Source organism: Lactuca sativa, chromosome 1 (assembly GCF_002870075.4).
Source record: "Lactuca sativa cultivar Salinas chromosome 1, Lsat_Salinas_v11, whole genome shotgun sequence".
NCBI lineage: Eukaryota > Viridiplantae > Streptophyta > Magnoliopsida > Asterales > Asteraceae > Lactuca > Lactuca sativa.
Window position 1 is genome coordinate 162,807,841 of NC_056623.2, and position 17,291 is coordinate 162,825,131.

General features: G+C 34.5%; 1 protein-coding gene across 1 annotated transcript; it reads right to left on the bottom strand.

Annotated features, from left to right (window-relative positions):
* LOC111912645 (cycloartenol-C-24-methyltransferase-like) lies at nucleotides 1-5,890 on the bottom strand. Its single transcript, XM_023908397.3, has 12 exons — nucleotides 5,778-5,890; nucleotides 4,678-4,744; nucleotides 4,193-4,266; nucleotides 3,979-4,119; nucleotides 3,794-3,848; nucleotides 2,239-2,286; nucleotides 1,798-1,881; nucleotides 1,575-1,691; nucleotides 1,077-1,160; nucleotides 492-617; nucleotides 300-397; nucleotides 1-160 (listed from the first exon to the last, which is right to left on the bottom strand). The coding sequence occupies exons 1-12, from the start codon at nucleotides 5,858-5,860 to the stop codon at nucleotides 109-111; spliced, it is 1,029 nt and encodes a 342-aa protein (XP_023764165.1). The 5' UTR covers nucleotides 5,861-5,890; the 3' UTR covers nucleotides 1-108.
* Between the last annotated feature and the right edge of the window lie 11,401 nt (nucleotides 5,891-17,291).

Genomic DNA, 17,291 nt, shown 5'->3' on the forward strand with positions numbered 1-17,291 from the left:
ACATATAACAATCTTGCATGTAATTTTAAATAATTGAATGACTTATAAATGAATTCATAATTGATTTCTACCACTCATAATACACTTGAAAAGAACATACAAAATAAGCTACTTGGGCTTTCTAGCCAAGAAGAAGTACATTGGTGTGAAGATCTCCTTCCTGTCACACCACAAGATTATTTGATGTTAGCAAGACTATGTGAGTCCGTTTATTGTGTAAAAAAATGCTACAAACATGAATGACTTTCTTTTTTACTTATTTAAATGAGACATCTAAAGATAGAAATATGAAATCTTACTTTCCACCTGCCAAAAGCCCTTCGGCAGCTTTCTCTAAAAAAGCTTGAACCCTTTGACTCCCTTTTGGAGCAAGTCCCATCCATTCGAAGGCCTTAACCTATTATTAGAACAACATAATGCAATAATACAACATTTTTGGTGAATATATGTAATAATAATAGTCAAAATTAATTCATGTCAATGTATATTACCATGTTCCTTGTAAAAAAGCGTCCAACAGGTGTAACAAGAAAATTGCCAAGAGAGAATTGACTTGTATCGAGAGGTAAGTACCATGGAAGTGGTGAATCTTTAGCTAGATCTTTCTCCCATATAATCTCCATAAAGACACAAACTATTAGATTCTTTGTTATGCAAAACAAAACTGAACATGTTGTATTGTTTGATACCAATGGGACAAAAAAAATTAATTTATTGTTTTACAAAAGGAGGTGGGACATATATTTGATATAATTAATCTCCCATTTGTTTAGAGTACCTAAATGCTTTCCTAATCATTGTTATTAGTTAGTGCCTAAGAAAGTAAGTCCAAAAAGGTGAGTTTGTTACATGGGACAATGATATAATGCGACAAGTTTTCTAGGACTATTGATTCTTGATGATGATGATGATATTGACATCTTTTGTACAAATGAGAAATTAAGGAGCGTGTTTATATTCCAAATTTTTTGGTAGAAAAAGAAATTGCAATATTTTTCCTATTAACATCATTATTAGTCCTAATCTAATGGATGCCAAATGCAATATAAGAGGTAAGTAAGGTAGTTACAACTCACTTCAAAACCGACTTCTTTCAATGCAGCAAAACATTGTCTTGTGGATCTAATGTCTGGGAGGCCATCACCAAGCTCAATTTCTGCCTGTTGATATAAAGTTACATTAAAATACCCTTCAAAAGTTATGTAACTTAGAGCAACCCCAACTATACTACAAAATCATCAACTTTCTTTTGGTGTTGATGAATAGAGACACATTAATTTGGTAAACAGAAAAAATTGGTTTTAAATATAAAATATTAAATAATTTAATATAAAGATAAAACATTTATCTACACAAAATATATTATTACAAAACATTAACCAAGAGCTTTAAGATGAGGACAATTCTGACTATGATATTGAATATTTTATGATATACAATATAAATTTATCATTTGTTCTATTTCGGCAAGTTCTCATAGCATAAATGTAGTTATAAATTAAGTAATAATTAATTATGTATTGTAATTGTTATATTTGTATTCAATCAGTCGAATGGGATGAGTGTCATTATACCTTAATTTGTTGGTGATCTTTGTTATTTGGATCAAATACATCAGTCATGCACCACTCATCTGCAGCAAAATACTGACCGGGCTTCAAGACTCTATATATCTCTTTATAGCATCCAACCTTTAAATCATAAATGAAAGGTTTGATAAAGATGACAAAAAGAAAACAAGTAGATGAGAGAAAAAATATATAATTATTGAAAAAACATGAGCAATTATTTAAATACCGCATCTGGAGCATGACAAGTAGCTTCAATTGCATACACTGCATCAAAACTGTTATCAGGAAAAGGCATCTTCATGAAATCACCCTGCAAATAATCATTTAATAGAGAAAATCAAGGAAGGAGTTATGGTTTCCTTAGTAAATCCTAATTTTACCATTAATAAGAAAATATGAGTAACTCTCATCTAATCTTTAAAAAATTAATAAGAAACTATAAGCCATTAAGGTTGTGTTTTCGGTAGTTGAAAAACTAACTTTTTAGTTTATAAGTTATCAATAAGCTATCTCAAATAACTATCAAAAAGTTTACTTTAAAACTAATTTATAAGCAACTTTTGTGGTCTCACTAAAAACTAATTTAATAAGCTTTAAAAATATTCTAGCTTTTGCGCCAAACACAATTTATGAACTAGACTACACTTGATGCTTGACAAAAAGTTACCTTCTCAAAATTGCAGTTTTGCTCCACTCCTGAAGCACGGTTTAGTACCTTGAGATAAAATAGAAATATATGTCAGTAAAAAAATCAAAATCAAATAATTATAGCAACATATCTCATGATGTCTTGAGAGTGATGCTTCAAATATATTTAACAAAATTACGTCACGCTAGAAAAAATGGAAGGAAAAGGGAAATTTCGTAAAAACCTAGGTCTTAAAAGAGGAATGCCCTCATTTCCATGAATTTCTTTATTAAATGAATATACCCTTAAAGATATATAAGCTTAGGTACCCAAACCCACCGTAAATACATCGTTTTGTTTGATATATTCATTATAAAGTTCTTAAACTTTAAGTCCTAACTTGATTTGATTCCAAGATTTTCAAATTTTCACTATTATATTTCTCTTAAATCACACATTTTTGCCGAACACCTACTAGGCTATATATATTATAATTGAAAATGAAAATTATGTAGATGAAGATAAATGTGAAATTTATAAAAATCTTGGAAGTAAATCAAGTTAGAAGTTGAATTATAAGAATATTGGACAATTACAATTTATATATATGATACAAAATGACGTAGTATGGTGAGTTTGGGTACCTAAGCTTATATACCCTTAAGGGTATATTCACTTTTCCATATATATATATATATATATATATATATATATATATATATATATATATATATATATATATATATATATATATATATATATATATTACTAGATAAAATTTTTGTTTTTCTGTTTCTGATTAACTTTTGTATGGATAAATAATGTTAAATTTAACTTGCGAATTTATGGCCCGAATAGATATCGACCCACCCAAACAAAATAAAGAAACTTGTTGACACATGATACCAACATGATAATTGTGTGGGATTGATTGAGGATCGGCCAATCTAGTTAGAGTTACATTTTGTACTTTTCCTATATAATACAACTGTTAGCTAGGGTTTCAAATGTGCTATCGTTTTTCAAGATCGTGAAAAATAAGACTCCCTCCTGTCCTATAGACATATATCATATTGATTGAACCATGTTAAATATTGTATTCTTATGTGCACGATTTATTCTTGTTTATTCCTAATAGATGTGTGTCTCGATCAAGTGTTTTATGAAGAAACGTTGTTTTCTTTGGGCCGAATAAACCGTTTGAATGATAAAAAATAACTATTTTACACTTATGTATAGAAATCTAATGTTGATAGGAAATAACTATTTTTTTTTATAATTGTTATATATATATATATATATATATATATATATATATATATATATATATATATATATTGTAAATGAAAATAATTAAAAATTATGAACTACTCTGAAAAATATATGATATTAATTCAAATTATATTACTTAACTTAAACATGATATTTTACCACAATGTCATTAATAACTTAAAATGAGTCCTGTTTTGTGTTAACTCAAAAGAAACACCCTTATATATCTGTATGAATTGAGTTGTCCCCGTCAAATAAAAATAAAAAAGAAACAACACATGAAGTAGTTGAAGTAGATAAATAAAACTAAACAAGAACGAACCTTTCCTCTTGTTATCTGATATTCATTGTTGTTTATTCCTGTCACATATGTGGAACTGCGAGGAGTATAACAATTCAATTTCTTATTTATGAGACATATATAAAGTATGTGATGCCAAAAAAACGAATGTGAAGAGAAAAATAAATAAATAAAGCATTTCATGTCAGAAGTACAAAGTTGGTTACCTAAATCTAGCGATTTCTCTCAACGGTCCACCAATTCCACATCCTACATCCAAAACCTTTTGCCCAGGCTTTAAGCCAAGTTGTAAAGCAAGAAAGTGTTCATGTCGCTTGATGCTCTCACGAAGAGATTCTCCTTTCCATCTGCAACCAGAATAAACGCAATTTTTTTTTTCAAAATTAATAAAATAACATAAAGTAAACAATAAGTTATAACCTTGGGGCAAAATGGAATGATTCTCCCCAACCGTACTCATAAAAGCTTGTAGCAAGATCGTAATATTTGTTAACCTGAAACAAAATTATTTTGCGTTACATGCAACAAAAAAAAATAGCAACACCCTTTTACACGTGTTATTATAGTGTTGATTATGTTATAAGTATTATTGTACCTTCAATTTTTTTTTGTTAAGACAATGTACTTGGAATAACCTACTCGATTATATCAGTGAAAATTATTTTGTAGTTAGATGACATCGTTATAATGGGTATATTTTTCAAAGTCTAGTGTTGTGACAAGAAAAATTAAACTAGAACTCTAAGTATATATGTGAATGTTGAAAAAAGAATTATTAGCTAGGCTGAAAGAAGTTATAATACATTTATGTTTATGCATAATAAGCCTGGAATGCTTGGCAAAGAAGGATATACTAGTACTCCTATATGATAAAATGGTCCTTAAAAAAGCAAAATAGTTTTTACCATGTCCATGTAGTTTGCCTTCCTCTCTTCATCAAGACCTCCAAAACTTGCATGATACTTTTCATATCTGCATTAAACGACAAAAACTATCAATAATAAGATTATATAGATCATTATGCCACATCATATTTGATAGCAACATGAACATCCAACCGATCGATCATTTTGAATAAGTTTGAATCCGCGACTCTATTCATAGTGAAACCTTAATAAAGAGTGAATGACCTAAATCGTTGATCATATCGTTTCCCAAAAATTATGATTGCGTCCCCACCCTCAATATTTACCACAATATTGGATGATGTTAAAGATTAACGATAGGGGCATAATACATAATATTTGGTAAACCATATAGAAAATTTACGTGATTCACTCTTTATTAAATAAACACATGATAGGTAAAAAAAGTGATTTTATAGAATTATCAATCAAGTCCATAAAGTCTATAAAGTCTTATATCTATTGACATCAATGATTGTTCTATTTGCAGTACTACTTGTTATAAAATTAAATTTATTTGACATTTTTTTCCTTTGAGTAGCCTAAAATACATGTCAATTTGAAGTGGGGGGGGGGGGGGGGGGGGGGGGGGGGGGGCTCCTCCACCTTCAAATCGAGAGTATCAATGAAAAGAGGGTAAACTTATATAAAAACCATTATATTATTATTATTATTATTAATATATTTTTTTGTTTAACCATGGAAAGGCTATTTGTTTTACAAAAAGAATCCTTATAGTTCAGTCTAACCATTTGAAGAATTTTTCGTTTATGATTTTGCCGCTAAAACTTTGAATCTTTTTAAAAAAATCCATCTTTAACTAGAAAAATATTTTCCCGATTTTTTTTTTCAAATCGTTATAGGGGGGAAACAATTGTAGTTTCTTAATTTCAAGTAAAAAATAACTAGAAAAAATTATTTCATTGATTAAAACCAAAGGAAAACCAAACTGAAGCGTTACTTATGGAATTTCGCTTCAAAAGAAAAGAAAAATAATTATCCGATAGCTATAGATAACTAATCAATTCCAGATCGAATATAGTAATATAATATATTGATTTAAAATATTGAGAAAGTTTTACTACGTTTAATATACATACCTGTCGACAGCAAAAAGGACTTCATCTTTTTTTATATTGCCACTAAGTCCGGATGTAAGATCCAATGATCCAACTTTCAACATCTCGCTTTAATTTCCAATTCAAAAACAAACAATCCAGGAGATTCAAAATTACTATAAGTTATAATCAGAAGTAGTGAAATATGAATCATAAGATATATAGAAAACATAAGTGTGAAAAACAATATCGAAGGATATTCAATATCGAAAGTCAAGAGATCTTACTAGTGAAAAACAATATCCAAGGAGAAATGGCAAGAATGAGGGAGAGTGAAATATGTCATAAGATATATAGAAAAACATAAGTGTGAAAGATATTCAATACAACGTTTTAGGTATGAATATTCAATGGTATTTAGATACATACCAAATTAGAAGATACCCATTAACAATACATCCCTTCTTGATATCTTTCCCCTAACATCCCTTGTAATTCTCTCCATCTGTCTTTATTGTTCATCAAGGCTTTATCCAAATCTCCACACACTTCAGCATAGAAGTTTGTGGGATTTACCTTCATTGCTATGCACTTCAAACAATGCACCGTCGTTAATTTTGTCATTGTTGCAAATGTTAACTCTACAGACAAATCCTTAATTTTGTCATTGTTGCAAATGTTAACTCTATAGACAAATCCTAATATCAGAAAAGGAAAAATAACTTAAAATGGTAACCAATAATCCAAAATTTGTTATTTAAGTCATTAAGCTTTTAATTATAACCAATAAGCAAACTAACTTTTCATTTTGGTTTTAAAATACCATCGATTAAGATTTTTATTGGTTAAAATGACAGCGAACACCGTCATTGCCTTTATCAAGTCTAACTAATAGCTTATTCTAGTCATTTTTCTCAAACCGTAACTTTAAAGACATAAATTTTTACAGATTAAAATAACAAGGTCACAAAACATTATGGCGTTGCTAATGATTATCGGTTGTTGTTGGAAATTTATATATAAAGGAATTGCAAATTGGCAATTTCCTTTGTATCCCACATTGGTGGAGAGAAGAAACTTTTGAGGGTTTATAAGCCTATTCCTTTGGTAAGCCTTCAAAGGCTTTAGTGGATCAAAGGATTGGGCCAAGCCCACGCGCTAGCCTAGCCTAGCCTAGCCTAGCACTAGCCGAGTGCGCGAAATGGCGCGATTTAGGCACACTTTGCACGACGCATCGGTCGCTGGGAGCTAAGGAGCTTTTGTTTTTGGTGAGTTCGGGTCAAGCCGGTTTGACCGACCCGGTCAAATGGTTGACCGACGTTGACTTCGTGAAGGATAAGTCATCGGGGCATTCTAGAAGGATCAGGAAATGGCTTGCTTAGAGAGCAAGTCGTCGCCCTAGGGTTTCTAGGGCCGGCCTGTGGGGGCCCGTTTTATGCCTTCTAGGGTTTCAATACCTATAAATATAGCCCCCTAGGAGCCATTCAGAACACACACGAATTCTCAAAGCTCTCTCCCTCTCTCTGCGTTTTTTCTTCTAGTTTCCGAGTAGTCGCTTTGTGTTTGTCAATTTCCAGTGCTGTTGGAATATCGATCTAGCTGCATTAAATCCTGGGGTTTTACTCTGTTGCTTACAGCCTATACAAGCAAAGTAAAAACCTTTAAGGATAGGAATCTGATCCGTGCAGTTGCTTCAAGATCAAGTCAGCTATCAACAGGTCGGTTTTACTTTTCTGTCTTGTGTTTAATTCGTCCAATAACACGACAGTCTTCTTCTACCTTTCTTATAATCAGATCTAGTCGAGAAGGATAGATCTGGTTTCTGGACGAAACTTGGTAAATTTAATAATAATAATTGAATTTATTATTCGCAACTAATCGACATATAATTCATAATATTATTTGTCGGTTTCCTTGTGTGTCTTTTAGTTTGATATACAACAATCTTAAAGGTTTTTATTTGTGATAAATCAACAGACTAATGGACACTACTGCTAGCCTCCACTTCATGAACCAAGAGTTTGCCAAACTTGACCAATTCGATGGTCAGAACTACACCCGTTGGTCCGAAAAGGTCAAGTTCATGCTTCATGTCTTGAAGCTCTCCTTTGTGTTGGACCCAAAACTGGCACCAATTCCTCAAAATCCAATTCCCAAAGCTGGGAGTTCTAGCCACAAAGGCAAATCTGGGGGACAGAACAAGAAGAACTTTGGACCCAAGAAACAAAGCTTCAAGAAACCGGGTCATCAGAATCCTAACTCAAAGCCAAAAAGGGTCGGTCCTTGCCACGTCTGCGGAGAGATTGGGCACTATGCAAGAGAATGCAAAGATCGCAAATCAGTACCGGTTGCACACGCAATCGAGAAGGTGACTGACATGGTGGCCAGTGTGAACCTTGGAGAGATTTTCATGATCTCCTCTCTTACTCGAGCAATCTGTGCTCGAGGTTGGTTCGTGGACACTGGAGCCACTGTGCATGTTTGTGGGCATCGAGAAAGCTTTAGCACCTACCACCCCATGCCACAAGGAACGGTTGTCGTCTGTGCTGACGGCCACAGAGCTGAAGTTCTAGGAAAGGGTGATGTTCGGTTGAAGTTCACACGTGGTGAATGGGTGACTCTTCGAGATGTTCTTCATGTTCCTACCATCTCGAAGGGTTTGGTTTCTGCGGACAAGTTTAACAAGGGTGGGTTCAAGATGGTGCTTGAGAGAGGCAAAATTGTGATCACTAAAGGCAGAAGACATGTTGGGAGGGCGAACAATACTTCGGGAATGTATCGCTTGTGTCTTAGTGATGAGGGTAATGTGAGTGTTCCTAGTGTTGAGTGTGGTGTTTCTAGTGTTGCTAGTGTGTCTGGTGTTGGTAATGATGTAATTGATGGATTGGTTGCTAATGTGAATGAAGTGAACTTTTCTGGTTATATTGTTTGTTCAATTTCTTTATGGCATAAACGTTTAGCTCACACTAATGTTAAAAACATTGAAAAAATGCAATCTAAAGGTATGTTAAAATATGACACAAAAGATTTTGAAAAATGTGAAACATGTGTAAAATCAAAGTTCACTAAGAAACCATTTCCATCAGTTAAGAGAAACACATCTTTACTTGAGTTGATTCATTCTGATATATGTGAGTTAAATGGAATCCTTACTCGAGGAGGAAAAAGGTTTCATCACATTTTGTGATGACTTCAGTAGATATCTACATGTTTATTTGCTGAGATCAAAAGATGAAGCTTTTGATGCATTTAAACGATATAAGGCTGAGGTCGAAAATCAACTTGAAAGACACATCAAAATTCTTCGCTCGGACAGAGGCGGAGAATATTTCAACCAAGAGTTTGACACATTCTGCGAAGAGAATGGAATCAAACATGAGAGAACATCACCATACACCCCTCAACAGAATGGTTTAGCTGAAAGAAAGAACCGAACTCTTTGTGAGATGGTCAACTGTATGTTGAACCAATTGGGTCAACCAAACAATCTGTTGGGGGAAGCACTACTAACTGCTTGTTATGTTCATAACAGGATCACTAGTCGTGTGATTCCTACAAGCCCTTATGAGTTGTGGAAAGGTAGAAAGCCTAACCTAGACTATTTGAAAGTGTGGAGGTGTGTTGCTTATTATCGGTCTCCCGATCCTAAGCGAACCAAATTGGGAGCACGAGCTAATAAGAGTATATTTATTGGATATGCTCAAAATAGCAAGGCTTACCGATTACTAGATATTGATTCTGGTGTTGTTGTTGAATCCAGAGATGTGGAATTCTTTGAGGACAAGTTTTCTAAGGATGAAAAAAACTCTAGTCATACAACACCTACAAGTACCTCTCGAGAAATACTCCCACCTCCTCCCATTGTGGAGGAACCAAGGAGAAGTACTAGGGCTAGAATTGAGAAAACCTTTGGAGATGATTTCTATTCTTATTTGGTCGAAGGAACACAAAAGAAAGTGACGAGAGAGGTCATCCTTTCAATTAATTTGGATGATGATCCTAAGACCTTTACTGAAGCCATGACATCTCGGGATGCTCCTCTATGGAAGGAAGCAATCAATGACGAAATGGATTCAATTATGGGTAATGGAACTTGGGAGTTAGCTGATCTACCCAAGAGGAGAAGACCCATAGGATCCAAATGGATATTCAAGAAGAAATATCATCCTGATGGATCCATATCTGCTTATAAAGCAAGGTTGGTTGCAAAGGGCTATAGGCAGCGAGAAGGGATCGATTATTTTGATACCTATGCCCCAGTTGCTAGAATTAGTTCAATTAGAACTCTCATAGCAATATCAACTTTGAAGGGATTGTACATTCATCAAATGGATGTGAAGACAGCCTTTCTGAATGGTTATCTCAAAGAGAAGATTTACCTGGAGCAACCTGAAGGTTTCGTAATACCTGGACAAGAAAACAAAGTATGTAGACTTGTTAAGTCTTTGTGCGGGTTGAAACAAGCTCCTAAACAGTGGCATGAGAGATTTGACACCACTATGACTGCCTTTGGTTTTCAGCACAATAGTGCTGATAGATGTATTTATTCTAAACATACATCTGATTACATAGTAGTTATATGTCTTTATGTTGATGATATGTTGATCATTGGCACTCACCTAGAAGGTATTCTTGAGACGAAGAAATACCTATCCTCGAACTTTAAGATAAAAGATCTTGGAGAAGTAGATACTATTCTTGGTATCAAGGTGAAGAGGACAGGTGGTCAGATTTCTCTGAGTCAATCTCATTACATAGAGAAAATTCTGACAAAGTTTCAACATTTGAACATTAAGGAATTTAACACTCCTTTTGATTCAAGTGTGAAACTTAAGGTGAATTCTGGTCGAGCTGTGGCCCAACTAGAATATGCTAGTGCAGTTGGGAGCATGATGTATGCTACTCACTGCACTCGACCTGACATTGCATTCGCTGTAAGCAAGTTGAGTCAGTATACAGTTAATCCAGGGACGGAGCACTGGAAAGTAGTGGGTAGAGTACTAGGATACCTGAAAAGGAAAAGTACTTTTGAATTGACATATTCGTCATTTAATGGAATACTTGAAGGTTATTCTGATGCCAGCTGGATTGATCACACCAGTGATTCAAAATCCACAAGTGGTTGGATTTATACTCTAGCTGGTGGTGCTATTTCTTGGGCGAGCAAGAAACAGACATGCATAGCTCATTCAACAATGGAAGCTGAGCTAATTGCCTTAGCAGCAGCAGGCAAAGAGGCAGAGTGGATTCGAGATCTACTTATGGATATACGTTTGTGGGATATTCTGATGCCTTCAATACCCATGTACTGTGACAGTGAGGCCACATTGTCTAAAGTATATAATGCGGTATATAATAGGAAGTCAAGACATGTAGGTCTGCGTCACAATTTTGTGAGACAACTAATTGAAAGTGGTACCATCAAGGTTGTCTATGTCAAGACAAGTAGGAACTTGGCATATCCGTTTACCAAACCTCTGACGAGAGATATGGTTACATCTACCACGAGAGTCATGGGTCTAAAACCACAATAGAATCGTTTAGTGATGGAAACCCAACTTGATATTAGTGCTCCTAATTTTCAAGTTTAAAGGGTAACAACGAAATCACTAACGATAGAAGGTACTATCATTCATGATAGATCCATGTGAGGTAGGATAGTGCGTCGTTGCTGAGAACAAGGTTGAGTTACGACTCTTAACGTAGTTTTGGAGACATCTAAGCAACGAAGATATTGTAAAACTATGCCTATATGATCTAGAGGTGGTGCCGCCTCAAGTGAAGATTAGTGATTTATCTTCTAAAGGGTCATGAAAAGGATTTATAGCGCATGGCCATAATAGCGCTCAGGGAGAACACAAATATGACTTGTGGTGTGTGGGGGTAAACCGGAGAGGTCATTGAGGTTCATGGTTTAAACCTATAAGGATACCATTGAATCGGTCTCTTCTTGTTTGTTCTCATTAAACTAGGGTTTAATCTTCATGACACCCGAGTGACATCATCTGTCTGAGTGAAAGGAAACTTACCAACTTGGTGGGGGATTGTTGGAAATTTATATATAAAGGAATTGCAAGTTGGCAATTTCCTTTGTATCCCACATTGGTGGAGAGAAGAAACTTTTGAGGGTTTATAAGCCTATTCCTTTGGTAAGCCTTCAAAGGCTTTAGTGGATCAAAGGATTGGGCCAAGCCCACGCGCGCGCCTAGCCTAGCCTAGCACTAGCCGACGCCGCGAGTGCGCGAAATGGCGCGATTTAGGCACACTTTGCACTTCGCACGACGCATCGGTCGCTGGGAGCTGAGGAGCTTTTGTTTTTGGTGAGTTCGGGTCAAGCCGGTTTGACCGACCCGGTCAAATGGTTGACCGACGTTGACTTTGTGAAGGATAAGTCATCGGGGCATTCTAGAAGGATCAGGAAATGGCTTGCTTAGAGAGCAAGTCGTCGCCCTAGGGTTTCTGGGGCCGGCCTGTGGGGGCCCGTTTTATGCCTTCTAGGGTTTCAATACCTATAAATATAGCCCCCTAGGAGCCATTCAGAACACACACAAATTCTCAAAGCTCTCTCCCTCTCTCTGCGTTTTTTCTTCTAGTTTCCGAGTAGTCGCTTTGTGTTTGTCGATTTCCAATGCTGTTGGAATATCGATCTAGCTGCATTAAATTTTGGGGTTTTACTCTGTTGCTTACAGCCTATACAAGCGAAGTAAAAACCTTTAAGGATAGGAATCTGATCCGTGCAGTTGCTTCAAGATCAAGTCAGCTATCAACAGGTCGGTTTTACTTTTCTGTCTTGTGTTTAATTCGTCCAATAACAGGACAATCTTCTTCTACCTTTCTTATAATCAGATCTAGTCGAGAAGGATAGATCTGGTTTCTGGACGAAACTTGGTAAATTTAATAATAATAATTGAATTTATTATTCGCAACTAATCGACATATAATTCACAATATTATTTGTCGGTTTCCTTGTGTGTCTTTTAGTTTGATATACAACAGTTGTGGTTTGACAAAATAATTACAAAAAGCTTTTAATTAGATGCGGAAAAGGCTGGTATTCATTATCATTTTAATCAATAAAAATCGTAACTGTTGGTATTTTGAAACCAAAATAAAAAGCTAATTTCCTTAATGGATGCAATTAAAAGTTTAGTGACATAAAAAACAAGTTTTGTATTATAGATTGCCATTTTAAGTCATGATGGGTTCCCATCCGCCCACATCGGCTCCTCACTTTTGTGAGGATAGGGAAGAGGGCTCACTTTGAATTTGAGACCTCCCCTAAGGGACCCCAAGCTTTATCCGACGAGCCACACCAATGTGATGGTTCAACAACATACATAATAATCGAAATTAATAACAAATAAAGATTGAAAACTTTGATGGATCAAGTATAATAAGAGATATAGAAGAGCCTTAGAATAAAGAATGGAAGCTGTTGAATGGCGTGTGTCGAAATGTAAAAGAAGGTCTAAGGGCATCTCCAAATCCAATTTTTTGTACCATTTTTCACTTAAATCTTAGAGGTCAAGTCCATTTCATGCAACATTACGATCAAAATCATGTCTAACTTCCGGTATATATTTTTTCATCTTAGGCTTATACATTTGAAGTTTATTTTAAGTGATTAGTTATAATTTCAAAAAAAAAATAGTTATTCACTTAAATGACTATTTTCTATTACTTACAAACAACTTTGTTGGAAAATACAAGCTCGCAAGTCTGCACCGTGAATTAGCGAGAATGTACTTTATCTGACAAATTTGTCTCGCAAGTGTATATCGGCACGTGCGTTGCTCTCATGCTATTACTTTTTTCAACTACCGTAGTTTCACCCTAGCGAATGATGATCACTAAATTATTTTAAGTCCGTGAAGTTGGAGTCTATAAGTTGTTATGCTTTTTAACAATTTTTTTTATCACTTTCCCATCTCTCTCCATAGAAAGAGTTTTATTTCAAATGTTGTTCTTCATAAAAGTGTCGCTTAGGCCATCAAATTTGAACAAGAAAGGGAAACAATTTGCAAGATTTATCGATACGAATTTCTATCATTGGAAAAATGAAGAATGTTATTGTTTTGATCTTAATTGATCATCCGGACTTCAATCATGGTTGACCATATCCACACATGATACTCAAATATAGTTTTTTGAGGTATGAAGGGTTAAAGATTGTAGGATCCATTTGAACGACCGACTATGTGCGCGATAAAAGGATATTGTGAATTATCAATTAACAAAAATATGAATAAGATAAGATGACTAATATGATGATTATGATAGAAAGAGAGATTACAATATGAAATGAAGAACACTTCAGTGGGAGAGATCTAATGACAACCCGAAAAATTTTTATTTTTAAAGTCCAGTCAATAAACTCAACTGAGTGTCAAACTCATTAGTACTAAGTTCTATCCCGATTAGAGGTCATTCTAAGGAGTTTTGAGCCTAATACACTTAAGGAATAAGTGTTAGAAAGTACCTGCTAGAACCACAATGAAACAAATCGAACCATAACCTCATCTAAATGAGTTCACAACCACAAGACCATGATTTTACGGCCGTAAACTCATGTGGCCGTAAACTCAAGAGCATATATAAGGCATTTGGTCATTTCTAGTCATTTCTCTCATTCCTTGGCCGATTTCTTCAAATCCTCTCAAGTATCATCAAGACTTTCTTCCTAAATCTTCAAAAGATGTAAGTATTCTTCCTAGATCTGTTGATACACCTCTTAATCTAGTATCCTTACATGATTTCATCCATAGAAATCACTCTTTTCTTAGATCTTCAAGTTTCACCAAGAACACACACTAGTGTTCTTGGCCAATATCAACCATTTCAAGCTCCTAGATAGTAAGTACTCTTCCCTATACTTCAAATCCAGTTAGGACTCATGCTTAGAGACTTGAAACACACATTTTCCCAAGAACATGATGAGATTACGACCCAAGATCTTCCTTGGCCGTAAACTCAATGTTAGGGCATGGTTGAGCCCTAAACCCTATAAGATGCAAAGCTAGTGACCCATAACCTTTCCTTGATGATTGTAAGACCTTAAAACTACTCTCATAAACATAAATGGTCATGAGTTTATGGTTGTAAACTCCTTTGGGTCGTAAACTCATCAAAAGCCTCAATGAAGGTGGTCTTTCTCATCCTAGTGTAGAGCAAAAGTCCCTAAAGCTTCCCTAGCCTTCAAACTTGCACTTATACATGAGTAACCATGAGTTTACGGCCGTAAACTCCCTTGAGCCGTAAACCCATGGTAGTAAACTCATTTTAGTGCCATTTCACATTCCTTGTTGAATCATATGTTATTCCAACCCTTGGTCAAGGCGTTTCCTAGTCTCGAAAGGTGTTTCCTTTCATATAGTTGTTGATAAACACTATATTCATGTCAATATATGTCCTTATATGTCATTTAGGACTTATTGTGTCTCGGGACTTCATTCGAGGAACTTCTCATTCTTACACTCATACCTGTTTGAATCACCCACATCAGGTGAGTTCATACCCCGTAATGAATCTTTTAACTGTTTTAAATGTTTAAAGGGGGAGGGGGGAATACAAGTTGAACACAATTATAATTGTGTAAAATGTTTGTTATGTACATCTTTCAAAAGATTTCTTATGTCCTTTATATGTGATCAAAACATTTCAAAAACTCTTTTTAAGTTATGTTGCTCTATAGTTAACAAAACTCCCTTTTTAAAGTACAAGCATAACTTAGTAGATAAATGAGTCTTTTCAATAACAAGTTCAAGTAAAACATTAGTAAACTATAATAGTTATAGTGTAGGAAGATACTATTTATTACTTCTAGTACAATGAAGCATACAAAGAGTCAGTTCATACAGGAGTCAATACATACTGTAAACAATACATACTACACACTAGACAGAGAGAACATACACTAGTGCATAATATTCCTACACACTACATACTATACAACAGAACATACTATATGAGAAACAGAACATACTAAGATACTATAACAAGAGAAGATACTAAGGTACTATAACAAAACGAACATACTAATTTGCTATAGCATGGAACACTTACATGATCTAATTATAACAATGAATCACTAACGCATTGTTCTAAACAAAAGGTGATAGTTATATTAGGTAAACATGATCATATAATTTTTAATGTGGATGTTCACGGCTTGCAATTATTGCAGAGGTCGCGTTTGGTTCCCAGAATCTTTTGATAGGGAGAGCGTTAGTATGGGATCTAGCCATCACATTATACCTTAATAACCAAATTTAAGGAAATCGGTACAACAATAGTACTATTTATAATACTATAGTACTTACATTTTCCCATTTCTTTCATAAAGTGACATTACCACTTGAAAGTCAAATACAAACTATTTTCGAGTTAAGATAATTATAAACTAAGGAAAACTTACATTTTACATACATACATAATGTTTGATGCCTTGGTAGAAGGCTACGATTAGTAAAAAGGGGACCATAGTGCTAACCTTATGATTCCTTAATGCATACATCAAAGAATATATATATCAATAGGATCCAATAGATAATAGGATGTGTGCTCTCCGCTTCACTTCCTATTCCTTGTTTGGTTGTGGGCTTGGAAGGGATTCACCCAGTCTATCATCTATTCGATTCCAAATATATATATATATATATATATATATATATATATATATATATATATATGTTTCGTATACATTAAGTCATCATAAGGGTACCAAGTATGGGTCAGGTCATAGGACACTAATTCAGTGCACAACTGTTCTAGTACGAAACATACTTTTCAAAGAGAACATTTCGTAACCATAACTAGAAACTTATTAGAAAAGGGTTTAATCCATTTTATTAAACCATCAAAACTTAAAGGACCTTAGGTTGTTAACTCTATAATACCTTAGCTTATACATCATGGTTATATATCATTAATACCCAGTAGGTAGTTAGATGTGTGCTTTCCGCCTTACTTCCTGTTCCTTGTTTGGTTGTGGGCTTAAGGCAGATTCACTCAATTAACTATCTATTCGAGATTAGATTATATATAGCCAGTATAAACTAAGTAATTATAGAAGTAATCATAGTGGTCACCATTTTGTAATAAGAAATAAGGGTTTTCTTAAAAAATCTTTTATCAAATATAAAGGAACTATTACAATTAACTCCATGAGTAGCAAGTGAATACACCAGGGTTATATACAACGACGATCAAACCAACAATAAGATGTGTGTTTTCCGCCTTATGGTAGATACGCACAATCGATTGTTTGTTTACTCTGAGTCTTGTATAACTTGTATCCACTTAGTACTCATAGAAAGGATTGTAGAGCCATTTTCACTTATCTTTCATTAATGTAGGAAATATAGGACTTTCTAGAGGAACAAGCAAACTTTTCTAAACAAAACCTACAACTTACTACGTTTTTCAACTGCATTTTTACAACAACTTTCCACAACATACTTACATCACTAAAATCTTATGAACTCACCAGCTTAATTGCTGATAAACTCTTTCAAATAACTTGTATTCTCAGGAGACTATTAGACACGTACTCGTGAT